We start from the raw sequence: 16,152 nt of genomic DNA, 5'->3' as shown, positions 1-16,152 counted from the left end.
CATCTTTGTCTATTGTTCCATATACAGATGTACTCAATTGGCCCCTGACTGGCTTTATGTCTTAGAGAGAGATCGTGCCGGGGCCTTTCACATTCAGATCAATTGCTGGTTTGCTCCGTTTGTTATCGATCTTTGCTCTGTTTGGTCGTGAAATACTGCAATATATTATCCATCACTCCGACCACATTGCTTAGTGTACGAATAAAAAGAAAGTGTAGTTCTCGCTCCCGCCTTTCCACACGTCCTCGACTCTTGCTCTGACTATGATTTTTTGGATTCCCTCTCTTTCTCTCGGCTCTTGTCATCTCAGATAAGCGTTGCAATTGCTCATGTTACTGACGACCCCAGCCAAATTCATAACGATGAGATTATCTTGTCAACAGCACAGAGTGTATATGTCTGCTGTATTGATCTGTGCACAGTCTTAATAAATGAAGCGCCGCGATGCAAGCGCAGGCTCAATGATAACTCCGAACAGATCTTGCTATTTATACACTCTCCACAGTGCGGAGATGATGAATGGAACTTGTGTATTCTGCCCTTCTCCCCTCTCTCTTATCCCTCGTCCCGCTGTCTCCTCTGCTCTCCTCTTCATCTCCATATTTCCAGATTGATGGGCTAAAACAGCCCCTCTCTCTCTCTCTGCAGCGCCGCACGCCGTCTGAAATGCGACCTCCTTGAGGTCACGTTGACATGCTGAGTCGTTGTACTCCCAGGTGGAGAGACATGGGTGCTGCTGTGGGAGAACCAATCAGCCAGACTACAGGGGAGGGAGGGGAGAGGGGAGGGGAGAAAAAGAGAAAATTACAAGCGCGATGGAGAGCCCGGGCCTGTGTGTGTGCGTCTTTAACCGACCGAGGTTTTGAAAGGGAGTTTATCTGTGCATTTGAGGAGAAGGTCAGCGGGGTTTAGAGCTCGAGATTATGTGTGATTGTTTCTTCTGCGGGCGAGCTGATTAATGCTAAAGCTGGCCTGACAGATTCTTAATGCACCATAGACACACTTAAAAGAGACTGAGAGGAACTGGCGTCCAACACTTTGACAACAGAGCATTATCTTAAAGCCGTTTCTGCACGGACAGTATCCTTCCTGTCATCCATTCCTCCTCTTCCCGGCCCCTCCTTCGCTCAGATACCTCATCGCCTCTCACCCGATACATATACAGTAGATAGGTCACCTTGAAATGAGACTATACATAGTCCATCTGCTCTCTCTCTCTCTCTCTCTCTCTCTCTCTCTTTATGTGTGTGTGTGCACGCAGAGAGGGAGAACCCAGGTGTGTGTATGTGCACTTGTGCATGTATTGATATTAGTATGTGTGTGTGTGTGTGGGGGGGTTTGTGTGTTTTTATATCTGCGTCTGGCCTTGGCTCTGGGCTTTGGGGAAATATCTCAAATCTTTTCATCTACGGAACAGCTCTTCCTACATCAATTCAAACAGAATAAATTTCTTCTTTTATGTTTTTGTTCACAAGCTCTTCAGCGCCTGTCTTTTTTTAACCAGCACATCATACAACATTTGGCGGTTTGGTGCGTTTCAACAAATAAATTAGAAAATGATTGTTCTTTAGTTAAATCCGATGCATGTACTGGATAAGAGGGTTTAATAATATCATCTTCAAACCGTGGTTTACATGTGCTCTTTTAGAAGCATGTAAACAAGTTGTATTTCCTTTATATACTCAAGGCCTCAATAGAGGGTTAAGATGGTGACACCCCGGTTGCTAAATGAAGGATTAATCGATATCAACGAGACAGACTTTGATTGTGTTTTATTTATGTATTGCAGCAGATTTTGATTATTTTCCTCCGTTCTCGGGTAACGTCTGCTTATTTGTATGAATCCCATCACTTGAAGAGGGGAAAGTGTTGTAGCATTAACTTTGTAAATACGCTTATTTGCTTTCGTGCTGAAAGTTGGATGAGAAGTTTGTCGCCAATCTGGACCTACATCGGTGAGCTTAGCGTTCAGAAAAGAAACAGCTTGACTATTTGCATCTCTAAAGCCTCCAAATGAGACTGTTAAATCTTTGTTTAACCATCATGTTTAAACATAATCCATTGGATGCTACCTTTTAAAGGTGGTTGAACATACAATACTTGCCTCATTACCTTCAAGCCGAGCAAAGATAATTGGGATCTTAGTGTTATGAGTCACAGCTAAATAACTGCCGCACTAGTCAAGTCCTTTATTTGGCAACGCTATGCCGCTAGCTCTTGTTGGATTGTTAGACGATAGGTTGTGTCTGAAAAAGACAGCATGAGAAATCATCTAGTAGCTGCAGATCTATTTGTGAAATCCACCTTATTATGGTGGACTGAATATAGCTGGTACAATGGTTCAATGTCACGATCTCTATGACTGTGGATGTTCTCAAGATCGATCGCAATATAAACCCATCACTTTATCATCGTCCTTTAGTTCCAGTCTTCTTAACTAACTCTCAGCAAGAAAGCGGACAAGCATATTACCCCGGCTGTCAGAATTGTTGTGTATGGTTTCAGGTGTAGAGTAAGATAAACCCCTCACCTCTGGAACGGCTTTGGATCTTTTGGGCTGAGTTGGCTTTGGACTAATGAGGGTGAAACGAGGTCAGTGCTGACTCCAGACTTCAGTTAACGCCAAACCTGTTGTAACTATTGATTAGCAAGTACTGAATGATAAGAGACTTACTTTCCCAAGATCACACAGTGCCCTCTTTTTCCCCCCCTTCCCCTTACTTTAAGCTTATTCCCCCAAAGTTTCAAAGGCATAAAAGTTAAGTCCTCTCGCTCATTCCTTTTCACTAAGTTCACATATCGTCCTTAATCACACGCGGTACCAGCTGTATGTCTACCCACACCACCTGGTTGAATGTGTCTTCACGAGTGAGGGGGAAAAACAGCGCTGCTATTTCAGGAGAGCTGCCAAACTGCTGTGTTACAGGGTTTTGTGTGTTGGAATAAATATATATATACACGCCAACAGCCACATTTACCATTTGCTCCTGGGGCTAAACTGCCACAGATGTGGATTGTGTTGATAGCAGTACAAAGATGCCGTCTTGTGTTGTCTTCCTCTTCAGAGACTGAAACTGAGACTGAATTGGCTGCTGGATTTTTGTCAGCGTAGTTGAATCTTTAAAAGGTAATACCAGTTATAACTGCAGACGCACACAAGTATGAGACGATGATCTCAAAATATAACAGCAGTCTGAAAGGTGCTACTTTCAGATCAGAAAACTGCTTTTTGGAAAGCAGAGATGGGGTCACAACCTGTTCTGGTCAGACCCTCTTTGTCTAGAAATGCTTTGATTTGAACTTTTTTCTCAAAATTTCATGTCTGGTTCCCATTTAATGATGCTCTTTTTTCCCTCTGGTGAAGTGTAGATTGCCAACGCAGGAACAGAATGCCTCATTATATTTCACGGCACACAGAGGCAACTACACCTTATAATGATGCCTGAGGAATAAGATGCATGATCTCAGACACCAGCTCACTCATGTATGTTTTATGTTGATACATATATGCATGTGTGCTGTGTGACACCGTGTTCCACCAGAGGAATTGCGTGCGATAGGACTTTGTGCCTTTTTTGACATGAAAAGCAATTTGATTCAAGTGAAAAAATCAACTTTGTAGTTCACAAGTGTGTCACACGACCAAACACTCGCCCAGCTGCTGGACGATTAAAGAAGACTTTTTAAATCCACAGGGTCAGTCATTTTAATTCACTCCATTTGAATTTAGTTTGCAGCTTCTTGTAGGAATTGTGCCAGTATCTCCCTTATGAAACTAGAATTAATTTTTTTTTATTTGAGTATCCCACCTGCTTGGTGAAATAGTGATTCTGAAATTTAGCTCACCTAAAGACAATGAGGGCAAAGGTGCCAAATTTAAAATCGTTTTCCAGTTTCAGAGCTTCCTTCATTACATTGTTTATATATAATACGAGAGTATTATTTATAAAAGTTCCTTGACCCATATTGATCTCAGACTACGGCTGCTTTGTAAAATGGGTCACATTCAATAAGGTTCGTTTAACGTCTATTCATCAAAAAAAAAAAGAAACAAAAGTTGACAGTTAGCCATAGTGTGTGTTTCCAATGTGTCACTTTTTTGCAATCTTTACCCGAGGGGAAGTTGGTCAACACCATAACTGTTCATGGGTAATGTTGTTTTTAGTTAGAAAAGGATGATTCATGGAATTGGAGCTGGATAATCCTGTTAATAAATCAATTACATGCGTAGAAGTTTAAAAAAGCAAACATATTATTGTATAGTTTGTGTAATTTGTGGTAAACAAATTATTCTGTATTACTTTATGCTCATTAAGATGAGTCTTCTGAGGCATTTAGTTAATCCAGGATTTAGTTTGGCCCATCGTTCGATTTTTCATTCATCATAAAATTGCATGGACTGTAAGATCTCCAGTACCTGGGCGTGTGTGTCTGTGTGTATCTGTGTGTGAGAACTTCGAAAAGCAGCTTCAGTGATGTGCACTCTCTCTAAGGAGGATTCCATTTTATTATTTTCTCCGCGAGTTGATCCTCGAGACGATAATGGCGGGGGCGTAAGAACAGAGTTTAAAAACACTTTGTTGACCGTCTCCTTCAGACTCTGGGTGTGTTTCTCTTCTGGACTTAACTATTCATGCTCTTTTAAAGTAATTTAGTCTTTGAGATTAAATGACAAACATTATTACGAAGGTTGGACAGCAGTTGTTAGAGTACTTTAAAAAAACACACACACTTATGGACTCTTCAAGGCGGTTGCTCTTAAAGGCAAATGCAGCTCTCCGCCTCATATATAACCACGCTCCCGTAGTAATGTGACCAAAGTAGTCATTTGTTTGTTGCCTGCTTGAACTCCTCCTCAAATGAATAATAAAGTGGTCGTAACCACACAGTTTGAATGAAAGTGGCTTTGAAGTAGGGTTTTTATCTCGTCCGTCTTTTCCTGAAGAGACACCTATCCTCTCTTTCTTTCCACTGGCCTCCTAATAGGCATCTCTAATGACACTGTATGGTCAACCAAAATAATAGGCAATCAACGTGAGTGGTTGCATATTAATTATGAATATTGTGTCTTTGCTGTTGAGCAGCGAATATGCAAGAGAGAGGTCATGTTGATTATACAACTGAATATAAAAGCCTCCAAAGTGCTACTTAGTCCTATTTAATGGAGGAAAAAAAGCCCTATTCTTCATCAAATGAATATGAGCCCCAAAAAACAAAAGTGGAATTCAGTTATATTATGAATTATGCCAGGCCGTAATTAACAAGATGAAAACTATTTAGCTGGATTAGAGGGTTCATAATAAACCAGCAATTTTACAAAAAGCTCCCATGGTGATATGGTAAAAAAAATAATGACAATATTTAAAGCCGGTGCAGACACAGATTGGGTTGTGTTCGATTTTTGCTGAAGCCGAGTTTAGTACAATTATACTGGTAAGAGAAGAAATACTGATGTCACTAAGAGAGATACTTTAAATGACTGATCACTAAAGGTGGGACAAATAATCGATATATAACCCGATACAGACTCCTGTGCTTCCCTGAGGTATTTCCCTCTTTTCCTGCAGACATTTCCTCGAATTCTCCTCGGCTATCCCAAAAATGGAACTTCTCATCATGCCAGATAAATGAGGCATGAAGGTTTATACCTTATTTCAAACTACCCCCGAGCTTTAGAAAGTCACGTGGAGTGTCAGCTCAACGTGACTTATGCCATCCTGGGACAACCATTGCAGTTTTGAGGCAAACCAACACAGTTTGTCCAGGTGAATCACTGTAGCAAATCATTCCCCACAAAACCTTCCTGCAAGGATGTGTTTGTCTGCCCAGCAAACAAACAGCAGTCAATACTGCAACTGGACTTAATACCTCATGGACACGGAGCAACAGGAGGGTGATGCATCCTGCATTTCAACATTATTCAGATAATGAGGGTTTTAGCTGTGCACAAATTCCACAGTTTAATACGCATTTTATTGTTGGGGATCAGGGTCTAGTATTTATTCAGCAAAAGGGAAAACAAATCTCAGAATTTCTTCATTTATTTGGGCCAACATTAGCTCACTGCAGTCAAACTAACAACACAAGGAATGGTTTAAGATCTCCCACTGACACCAGCAACCGAGGCCGCGCGGTTCAGATGAATAATCCAGCAGCCTAGGTATGAATGCTCCCTTACTGGAAATTCGCTGTACTGCAAAAAGTAGTATTTTTTTCTTTTGAGTCTGTGCACAAAAGATCAGCCTGCATAACTTACCCACACTGCATCAACTACAGGGTGTCCCAAAAAACGCCACGTCAGCCGGAAATCCAAACTTGCCTGCAAATGCGTAAGATAACTTTAAAAGTCTCCTTTATGATTAAGTAGTGCCCAGAATCATTAGCGAGCCGTCCGTCTGAATGGATAAGACCTCAGTGTGGTTACAATCTTTCTGGTCTCCATTAACCGGCATCAGCAGCACTTTCTTACTTGTCTAAATTTCATTTGGACCAGACCTCTCCTAAATAATTTGGAAGATAGTGGAAGATGTTCCGAGGGGCAGTAGCCTGTGATGGCTTTAAGTTCACTTAAGCCCGTGGATTGATTGGTACGTTATCTCCAGGAAGATGTATAGGAGCAGCTAATTAGATTTGATCACTTACAATTGCTCCTTAGCCACCAAGTAATCAATGCAGTCTAATTATTTTTTCATTCCTGCGCCACTTTCTCTTTACCTTCTTTCACATCCTCTCACTTTGCCGTTTTTTTTGCTGCTCGTCCTCCGGTTTTCATCTTTAATTCCCTCCTTTGCTGCATCCTCTCTTCCCCACAGTGTTTTCTTTCCTCTAACCTCAATATCTCTTCCTCTTTGGCGGTTCCTGCAGCTTCTTTGACAGTTTTCCAAGAGGAGTAAATTACAGTTCCCCTGGTGGTAACATCACACATATGCAGACATGCAAAAACAAACACTACAGAGACATCGTTTTTTAAAACAGAGAAAAACAACCTGCTGTCCCGATGTCTTTTGGCTTCCTGACAAGGTTATTGCGGATTTGGAACCGCTCACACCTTCTGACAAGACGGAACGCGTGCATACGCTGGTACAGCAAGTGCTGTGTGTGTTTTTTGGAAGACAGTAGAGGACAAATACATGTATCACACCTAGCCAGGCAGGTAGAGGGAGGGTGTGTTCTCTGGTTCCGGTGAATAAAAGAGAGTTGTCCAATGATGTGTGAAAGAGAAGCTGCAATTTGTCCTTTTTCGCCGCCCCACCCCACTATCGAAGATATCAAACACACATATACACGCGCACACACACAGTCAAATACACACAAACACATAAACAAACAGTGTCCCAAAATGCACCAGCACCAGGAGCTGAGAGTAGAATAGCTCTCCGATATGCCCGTCCCATTTGTCTCAATCGGCCCTCTGTCTCCTCGGTCAGTCTTAGGGCCTCAAAGGGAATACAGAATAGAGTGCAGCTTTTTACACTTACTCAGCCTCACTGTACTCAGTATCCCTCTGACCTTTGGTGGCCTTGCTGTGTGGACTACATACGAGACATCCTTCAATACAGCTCAAGAACACGCGTTTGCAATTCTCATTCACACGAAGCGAACCGAAACGAGCCAAGGCTGAAAACCGCACAAAGGATGTCGACCCCACAACATCTGGATTCACCTCCTATTCAATAGGTTCACGGACTCGTGTTTAAGGTCAATAAGCGAGTCACATTGTGAAAACCCTGAAGGCCAAATGCACAGATGCTGCAGTTTGGGTCGCTTCATTTTGGCTTCAGTGCGGTTCAGTGAAGTTCATTTCAATTTCGGGAAAAAGGTCCACGAGGTGAAAATCAGAAGTCAACAAGTCGGCATCAGGAAAAACTCTCGATCCTTGCGTCGCTAAATTCATTTATGTACTGTGGAGTGCAGTGTCTAATAATATGATAATAAATCTGCTGGATATCTAGCCGTTATTTATCACCCCCCCTCGCCATCCTCCCAAATTATCCTGTATTCATTGTGGGCTGTGACTGTCTGAGCACAAAGCAGTTCATACAGGCCATTATCGATCCATTAATTGGAAAGTGGCCCATTGTAGTGAAAGGGCCGGGCAGCACAGACAGACAGGAAGAGATGGAGGCTTAAGATCAGCCTGGACTCTAATTGGCAGGAAAGAGGTTTCTATGAAGTGGCATAATGTGCTTTTTATTGGCTTGTAGGAGGGGTGGGTGGTGTCGAGATGTAGAACACATGCTCGTTCAAGTGTGACATGCTTTTTCCCTTTTGTCAAGATAAGACTTCAAGTCACCATGGGATTCAGTGGTTCATTTGAAATTAACTCACTATCAAAGTTGCACAGTGGCCCCACGTTTTGAGTTTATTAAATCAATGGTGAACTCTGCAGTGCGGAGACGGGAAAATGCATTTTGTAAGTGATTTATCACGAGGATGTCATTTTAGATGTACGTCGCGCAGCTGTGACACTCTGGAAAATTCGTTTTTCTGCGACGTCCTTTCAACAGGATCAGATTGGGCGCCAACACAGCTGAGCTGATTAAAAGACATGTCCAAGGGTGAGTCCCTGGTCATAAAAGTACTGAAGGGGTGCGTCAAAATAAAGATTTCCATCTCCTTCCATCCATTTATTTTTCAAAAAAACGAGTTGTTATCGTTTCAATGCCAAACACTCATTCTTCCGCTGCTCTGTGGTCAGATCCCATCCTTTCATGTCAAATTTTCTGTGGGTGTTTTCTTTCTAAGCTTTTTGAAGGAGGCGGAGGTGCAATAGAAGGTTTAGGTAGAGAGAAAAGGTGTTGGCAAAACCACGGAACGTCAAAGTACAGAGGCGGCCCATGTGACCTTCACACACACCGTTCTCATACGGAGCCACCGCGGAGCACGGATGACATTGAAATACTGTATTGACTGTGAGTCAAGCTGTGCATGTGAAAAACCCCGGCACAAGCCAGCATTACTCACCGAACATGACATTTTACTGCTCTCAATTCAAGAGCGAGAGCTGTGCACTACATAGGGAAATTATTTGTGTTGCCGTGATGAATACCACTCACACAATATGAAAGCTATTTCTCCTGAAGGTGTTTGTTTCCACCCTCTCTGCTTCTGTGTACCTGGGACTTTTAGCTTCTCCTGCAAACGCATTCTTTTCTCTCTGCCTGTGTTCTTCATGAATTATGCTGGAATCACACGAATGCTTTTACCTTCAACGCTCGATGATGGGCGCAGCCGGCGCTTGATGCCGGCGCAATCGTCATGACGACAGCCCTCATAGCTGGCGGTCTTGCTAACCTCCTTAAGACAAAAGAACCATGACGATATGAACACATAGGTCAGCCACTGCCTCTGCCTCCTCTTTCGCATTGCCGGGATTTGATTGGCTGGCACCTGCCTTTGAGAACATCCTGGTTTGGATGGTGCCGCCAATGCAGCGCCCCATTCAAAGTGAACGAACCGCACATACGCTCGAGTCCAGCCTCACGGGGGCGGGGTGGATGCATTTAATTGTTTTTACATTAGTTGTTTTCATTATCGCTGAGGTTAACAGGCATTTCTATAAAAGCCAGGAAGCACACTGGGATCTTTGTGGCCCCTTATCTCAATGGAGATGATTAAAATCCCCTCATATACCGTCCTTTGCTGTAATTAACGAGAGGCAGACAGACTGGGAGAGAGAGAGGCGCGTCCAGCTCTTTCCAGTGCCAATGTGATTGATCCAGTCTGCGATGCACTGCTGCACAACACCGGGGCTGAGGATTGTGTTTGAGTGTTTATACAGTTTATGAAGAACGGGGTTTGTACCAGTCTTCTGTTCTGCCGCGGTATTCGTCCTACATGCCACACTGTGTCTCAGCGTGTCTTCTTTGTGTGCATGTGTGCACAAGCGCGTGTGCGTGTGTGCTTTTTCTATCGATCCACAGAGCATGAAGCCCCCCCCCCTGTGTATGATCATGTAACCCAAAAGCAAACAGACCTCACATAGTCGAGCACACAGACGTCCCAGTTTCACACAAACAATTCCCCCCCCCCCCCCCCCCGTGCATGTGGTGATACAGAAAACAGAACAGATTGGAAGTGGCAAACTTTATTTTGAATCTCTGTGCATCTTTGTGCAGTAATTTAGGTCACTGGATGTTAAGTTGACACTGGTAGTCATTGAATACATGATGTCTAATTGGTGTGTTTTATATGTTTGGTCTCTAGTATTCTCTTTATCTTTCCTCTGCAATAAATCATATGCCACGATACCTTGTCTCACAGCAGGATTCCTTTCTGTAGAGCCGCACTACATCCCTTTTTTCTCTCTCTCTTCTCCACAGACGGACAATTTCCCCACTGAGCCTAATTATATGGGCAGCAGACAACAGTTTGTTCAAAGGTAAGAGTTCGGATTCGTAACCGTCATCACATCTCAGACCTTTTCTGTTTTCTTTTCTCCAGCAGTCCCAACGCAATATACCAACATTTACTCATCTGACAAATAATCCTACTGAGTTGTGGCAGGAAGAAGAAAGGGGCATGTACATTTAATTAGGTTTAAACGTGGACACTCACAGTATTGGCTATATCCCGTAAAAAATGCACACCTGCCCTCTTTTCTTCCTCTCTTTGAAAAAAACAGAAAAAAGCACCGTGTCGTTACGCTGTTTCCTTTTTTTTTCTTAATGTCTTTAGTAGTTCAACATTCAAAGACCCAGAGCGAGCGAGCCTCAGAGACAGCGGCCACGGCGACAGCGACCAGGCCGACAGCGACCAGGACACCAATAAGGGCTCCTGCTGTGACATGTCTGCAAAAGAAGCCCTCAAGTTGAAGGCTACTGGCGTGAAGCCGCCGCCTTTGGAGCAAGGTGAGCCCTCATTGGAAAACGTGTGACTGCACCACAGGTGAAAGATGCAGCACGGTGCCGAAAAACACTCCAGCGGCTATCAATCCCTTTTTCTGTGCCGAAGTTCTTTGTATTAAGGATTGGGCTCTTGACTTGCCTGAACACTCGCAATCACAATCTCAACTTATTCTTGGCTACTTTATTCTCCCCATACTTTGTTCTCTAGACTTTTCCCATTTGATGTGTGTGTCTGAGTGTGTGTGTGTGTGAGGGTGTGAGTGAGTGTGCATTCTACACACGTCCTCAGTTTATCAAAGCAGACAAGCCCATTATGTTTTTATAAGCCCAACTACTTCAGCCTCTCCATTTAGTCCCCCTTCCCTGAGCACCCGTCTCTGAAACTTTGATAATGGAACATGGAAAATGACTTAGTGAGCGGCAGGCGATGCAGCTTCGTAGTGTGGTGATTAAATATGAATAATTATTCTAAGCGCTGTGGGTCGGGCAGATTACACATGACATGTGTTGAACAATAACTCCCCAGATGTGAGTTGTTGCAGTCCTCCCTTACCCGAGCCACCTCACTTGATTAGTGCAAGGTCAGAGGAGGCGAGAATAGCCAGGATTGCACTGTACAGTAGGTCGAGAAGTAATGGGACAGGAGGTTTGGTGGATTTCTCCCCGGTGTGGGCCATTACCGCACAGGTATTCCCAAAGAAATACAAATTCACTACTCCGAGATGTATGTATCTCACCGACTGCATCCAGAAGTGAGGCGCTGTATACCAGACATGGATTCTTTGTAATGATGCCATTAATCCAGAGAACAGAAGGGCTGTTTTACTCCGCGCGGAAGGACAATGACAATTTGTTCAACGCTCTGTGCTCCAATACGCATGTCTGACTAGATAGCATTTTTTCCCATCACTTCCACTGGTTTATAGTATGAAAAAAAAAAAGCCCCACACGTTGGCAAGAAGAATTGGCCAATTAAAGAACTCCATATGTTTCTCATTTTGAAAATGTTCTCATTTAATTGTCCATGAGGGACTGAAAGGAATCTATACAGACAACACACATGACAATGGGAGCTTAAAGCGGGTTTGAGCCGGAGCAGACGAGAAGCGCTGAGCAAATAGAACATATTTTTTGGACGTTGACCTCGATCAATTTCCTGTTGACGGCCTCAAACAAGGACATTGTCGCACCTGCACAGAAACGCACGCACTCGAGTCCAGCGGTGGCAAACAATCATCGAAAGGTCCGTAACCCGCCTCTGGCCCGTGTCCCGCTCATCTCTGCCCCCTTCCCCTTTTGTTCTCACCCTCCGCTGCGCTCTCACCCCACGCCGCTCCATGACTTTCGTTCCACTCCTCCTTCTACCCTTGTTTTGGGGGAAATCGATTAATGTGAGATTAGACAGTTAACCGCCTGCAGCTGGCTGTGTTTAGCCAATAACATGTGGGCTCGGCTAAGCTGTGAGGGGGGGGCAAGGCGTGGTGCAAGAGCGGTGTTCCAGGGCATCTTTATTAATTCGCAAAGACACCGGCTGAACGCTCCAAAGCGACAAATTACGCCGGGCGCTGAGTTAACATTTACATTAGATAACTCTCAAAGCACAATGTGGCCGGCTCAGAGAGGAGCGCTCTCTCGTTTAACGTCCTCCTGCTGCTGAATATGAATCGCCCGAGATGGTCACCTTGTACCTGGCGAGCCTCGAGAAGAGCCGAGTCCCATCTGCCGCCGTGCCTCAAACCCACCGCCCTCACGAACAGGTGATATATTGTAGTAATTGTATGGCAAATTAATAACGCTCAGTGTTAAAAGAAAGGGCTGTTATGAAAAAAACAGTCAGATATCGCTTCCCTGCGCGCACACTCATGTACAGTAGGTCTGTTATCAAATGGAGGGAAAAAAGGAAAAAAGGGAGCTTGTCGTTGGTCACCGTTCCCCGGGGTCATTTTCCTGCCGGCTTATTTTCTTCACATCTCAGCACTTAGCAGCTACTTCATAGGTCTCTCTCTCTCTCTCTCTCTCTCTCCCCCCCCACCCCTCATCCATCTCATGTCCTCTGTTCCTCTCCTCCTCTCCGAGCCTTCCCAATTACTCTCTGTAGCTCTCCCTGCTTGCTCGCTTGCCAGGACGCTGCGGCCTCGCTCGCTGGCTCCGTACAAACAGAACTACAAGTGCACAAAATCATGTAGTTCAAGTCCTAATCAATCCTCAGCCCGGTTTCAGCTCTTTATTAGCCTTTATTCCCACCAGGTTGTCAGGCATTCACAGTTGCGACTCTCTTTTTTTGTTTTTCTGAATTTGTCGCCCCTTTTTTTTTCCCTTTTCCCTCCACGCTGCTATTTATGCAACTCCTCTGGTAATAGGCAGAGAACAAACACACAACTCCCCCATTTCCACGCCTGTAATTCATCTTCTCCTCTGATGATCAGTGCAGCTTCCTTCCAGACAACATAATCTGGGAAATCTTCGCACCAGGGACCAGTTGCAAATTGATTAATTAGGCCTGCGAAATTGGTTGCAATGTATTAATTAAGCTCAAGTATATCAAATGCATTTTTTTTTGTTTTTTTTTGTGTGTGGGCCAGTTTTAAACGGCGATTCATTCACGCTCCAATGCGCCCGCCGCAGACGCTGATGCCGGCTTGTCTGGCTCCGTCGGATCGGCTGGCAGCACATCGCTCGCCTCTGTGGAGACAACTGCCACAGTCGCTATCACCAGCAGACAGGCGGCGGTGGCGTGGAGAGATGGTACCCACTGATAGGGCTGTCCAAGGAAATGGAGAGAGAGAGAGAGGGATGGGGAAGGAGGAGGAGCCTGGTGGGACAGATACCGCTCCACTGCAGCAGCCGACCTATCCTAATTAGCTGCATTTGGAGAGTTATAATCAAACCACCTCCTGCCTTCTTTTCATATGAGCAGCACGGAGGAGGGGAGGGAGGTGTGAGGAGGAGCTGCTGCTGCTACAAGGACAGTGAGGAGCGTTCCTATGACAGCACAGGAGAGAAGTCCTTGGTGCCATATGAATCTTTCAGCTAAAGGAATTTAAATCAAGAAATATTTTCGATTTACTGGAATGAAGTTGAATTTTATGCAGCGATCGCTTGTAGCCGTTGAGTGTTTACTAGCTAATCCTTCACAGGAATACCTTTTCTCCTTCCACAGCTTAATTAAGTTGACATTTCAGCCGTTTGTTAGAGTACATTACCGACATATTTTATCCTTCAAAACTGCTCACGTCAAACAACGAAGTCCTATTGCCTTAATGACATCACAGGATATCGTACTGTAAGTGTACTTGTATGTGAATGTTCCCCTGGGAACAATGAGAGCCCATTTATTCCTTTAGACATAGTGCTGTCTAATTTCGGCCACTTTTGTTATACCTATCATTAGCATTTCTATTAGGCTAAATATAGAACCCGAAATAATAAGCGTGATAAACATTTTTAAGAAGCAATTTCACCTAATGGCTGTTGGAGACCTCTTAGTGGTATTGTAACAGTCCCAGCAGGAGGCGGGCGCAGCCTTACATAAATTCATCTGTAAAACTATGAGAAAATTAAGTCTTTCTGTGCTGTTTTGTGAAGCGTGTTTTTTTAAAATTATTTCCATCAATCCACACTGAGACCAAACTAATATTTTCGACTTTAATCGGTCTTAAATATTCCCCCTTCTTCCCGTTGTGGAGGTCTTAATCTTAAGTCTCTAGAATTACTGTACTTCTCCAAAGTCGTTGCAATCTCATCTCTTTCTTCTTTTTTATTCGCCGCAGTTAATTTTGAATCATGAATGGACCTTTGATTAAAAAGTAGAAGAAAAAAAAATGCAATTCCAAAATTAATTGACTGGTCAGAAGTCAGATCAGATGCCCTTTTCACACTTGTAGCCATGGCAACCTCTACGCTCACTCTGGCGTTCAATAAACCTTTATCTGACTGTCGGAAAAGGGCATTCCATTCAACATCGTTCATATTTCATGGACAGATAAATGCAGACAGGGTTTTTATTGGGACTGGTGTAGATGAGTATTACATCCGTGATCTGAATGCTTCTGAGTTTAGTATTCAAATGCAGCAGAATCAGCTTGTTATGAATTCATAATGAACACACATGCCACTTTGTTTTACCCAGAGCATTTAGGCCAGTTGTGGTTGCAATGAATAATGAATTTATAATGTATTTTGCAGATATTTAAATATATTATTCTCTTAAACGTGGTTATTCAAGCATAAGATAACGTAAGATAAAAAGAAAATACGTAGTTGTTGCACAGTCACAATGTAACTGTACCACAGTCTGATGGGTGAATTGTTATCGTTCCTTGTTTCCCAGACATTTTTCTGTACGCTCTCTGTTCTTGGTAAAATATTGTTCATAATGCAAAGTTGAACAAGCAGGAGAGTGACAAAGTGGAAGAAAGAAACTCAGAGTTCAGACAAAGCACAATCGAAATCCCTGGGAAAAAAAAGAAGAGAAACGAAACGACAACAAGTGAACAAAGCAACACAAAATCGAGTTGCCGAAATGCTTGAAGACGCACTTCTTCTGAAACTTTGCCAGCGGGCAGCGTATCCAAAGTGATGTGACGGAGCAGCGGCACTGCCAGAACATGACTCATGTCCACATCTCGCGGACGGACAAACTGGCTTTCAGACATTTATTCATCAAGGCGAGGCGAAACAAGTCTTTGTGTCGTGCGCATTTCAAACACAGAGGCGATTCAAAGAGTTTACACATCATCTGTTAAATGCATTAAAAAAGAGAGATAAACACATTAAAATGCAAAGAGAACGAAAGAGGTCAGAACAGAGATGTGAATACAGGAGTGAGAAAATGAAGGAAAAAGGCTTTGGATGAGTATTAAAGGAGCAGTTTTTAGACCTGGATTGAATTGTGGTCTCATCTGGCAGCTTGGTCCATCTCTGTGGTGCACAGGATTGGTTCTGTGTTCAGTTTGCACTCTGATGACCTGACAGGCAAAAGTTGCTCATACAGTAAAAGACGGCCACAGATTTTGGCTCCAAACCATTTGAGAGTTTTATAGACGAGCATCACTGCAAGTATCCTGAACTCTGGATGAAATGTAAGAAAGGAACTGTTGCTGTGAGGATTTGAAAGTGCTGGCTTTTTTTCTTTTCCATTAACGGTGCATGAAGTGCATGTGATTTTCAAATACATAATATTCACACTTCTCATATCCTTCAGCCATATGAATAAAGGGCTTTATTGCAGCGGTACATAAATGGCTAACAATCCAAGTGTTGTATCATCAGTATCAACAATAAATATGACACCAAATGTCTTTTT

General features: G+C 43.5%; 1 protein-coding gene across 2 annotated transcripts in view; it reads left to right on the top strand.

The window, feature by feature from the left end:
- The window catches only part of pcdh17 (protocadherin 17), a 54,033-nt gene that overhangs the window by 11,111 nt on the left and 26,770 nt on the right, over positions 1 to 16,152 (top strand). For both annotated transcript variants that reach the window (XM_061067791.1, XM_061067790.1), the window contains exons 3-4: positions 10,323 to 10,381; positions 10,678 to 10,850. In XM_061067791.1, coding sequence (XP_060923774.1) covers positions 10,323 to 10,381; positions 10,678 to 10,850 — 232 coding nt within the window. The remainder of the gene's footprint in view (positions 1 to 10,322; positions 10,382 to 10,677; positions 10,851 to 16,152) is intronic.

The sequence above is a fragment of the Limanda limanda genome, chromosome 3 (genome assembly GCF_963576545.1).
Source record: "Limanda limanda chromosome 3, fLimLim1.1, whole genome shotgun sequence".
NCBI lineage: Eukaryota > Metazoa > Chordata > Actinopteri > Pleuronectiformes > Pleuronectidae > Limanda > Limanda limanda.
Note: the sequence above shows the minus strand (reverse complement) of the source record. Positions and strands in the feature narration are given on the sequence as shown.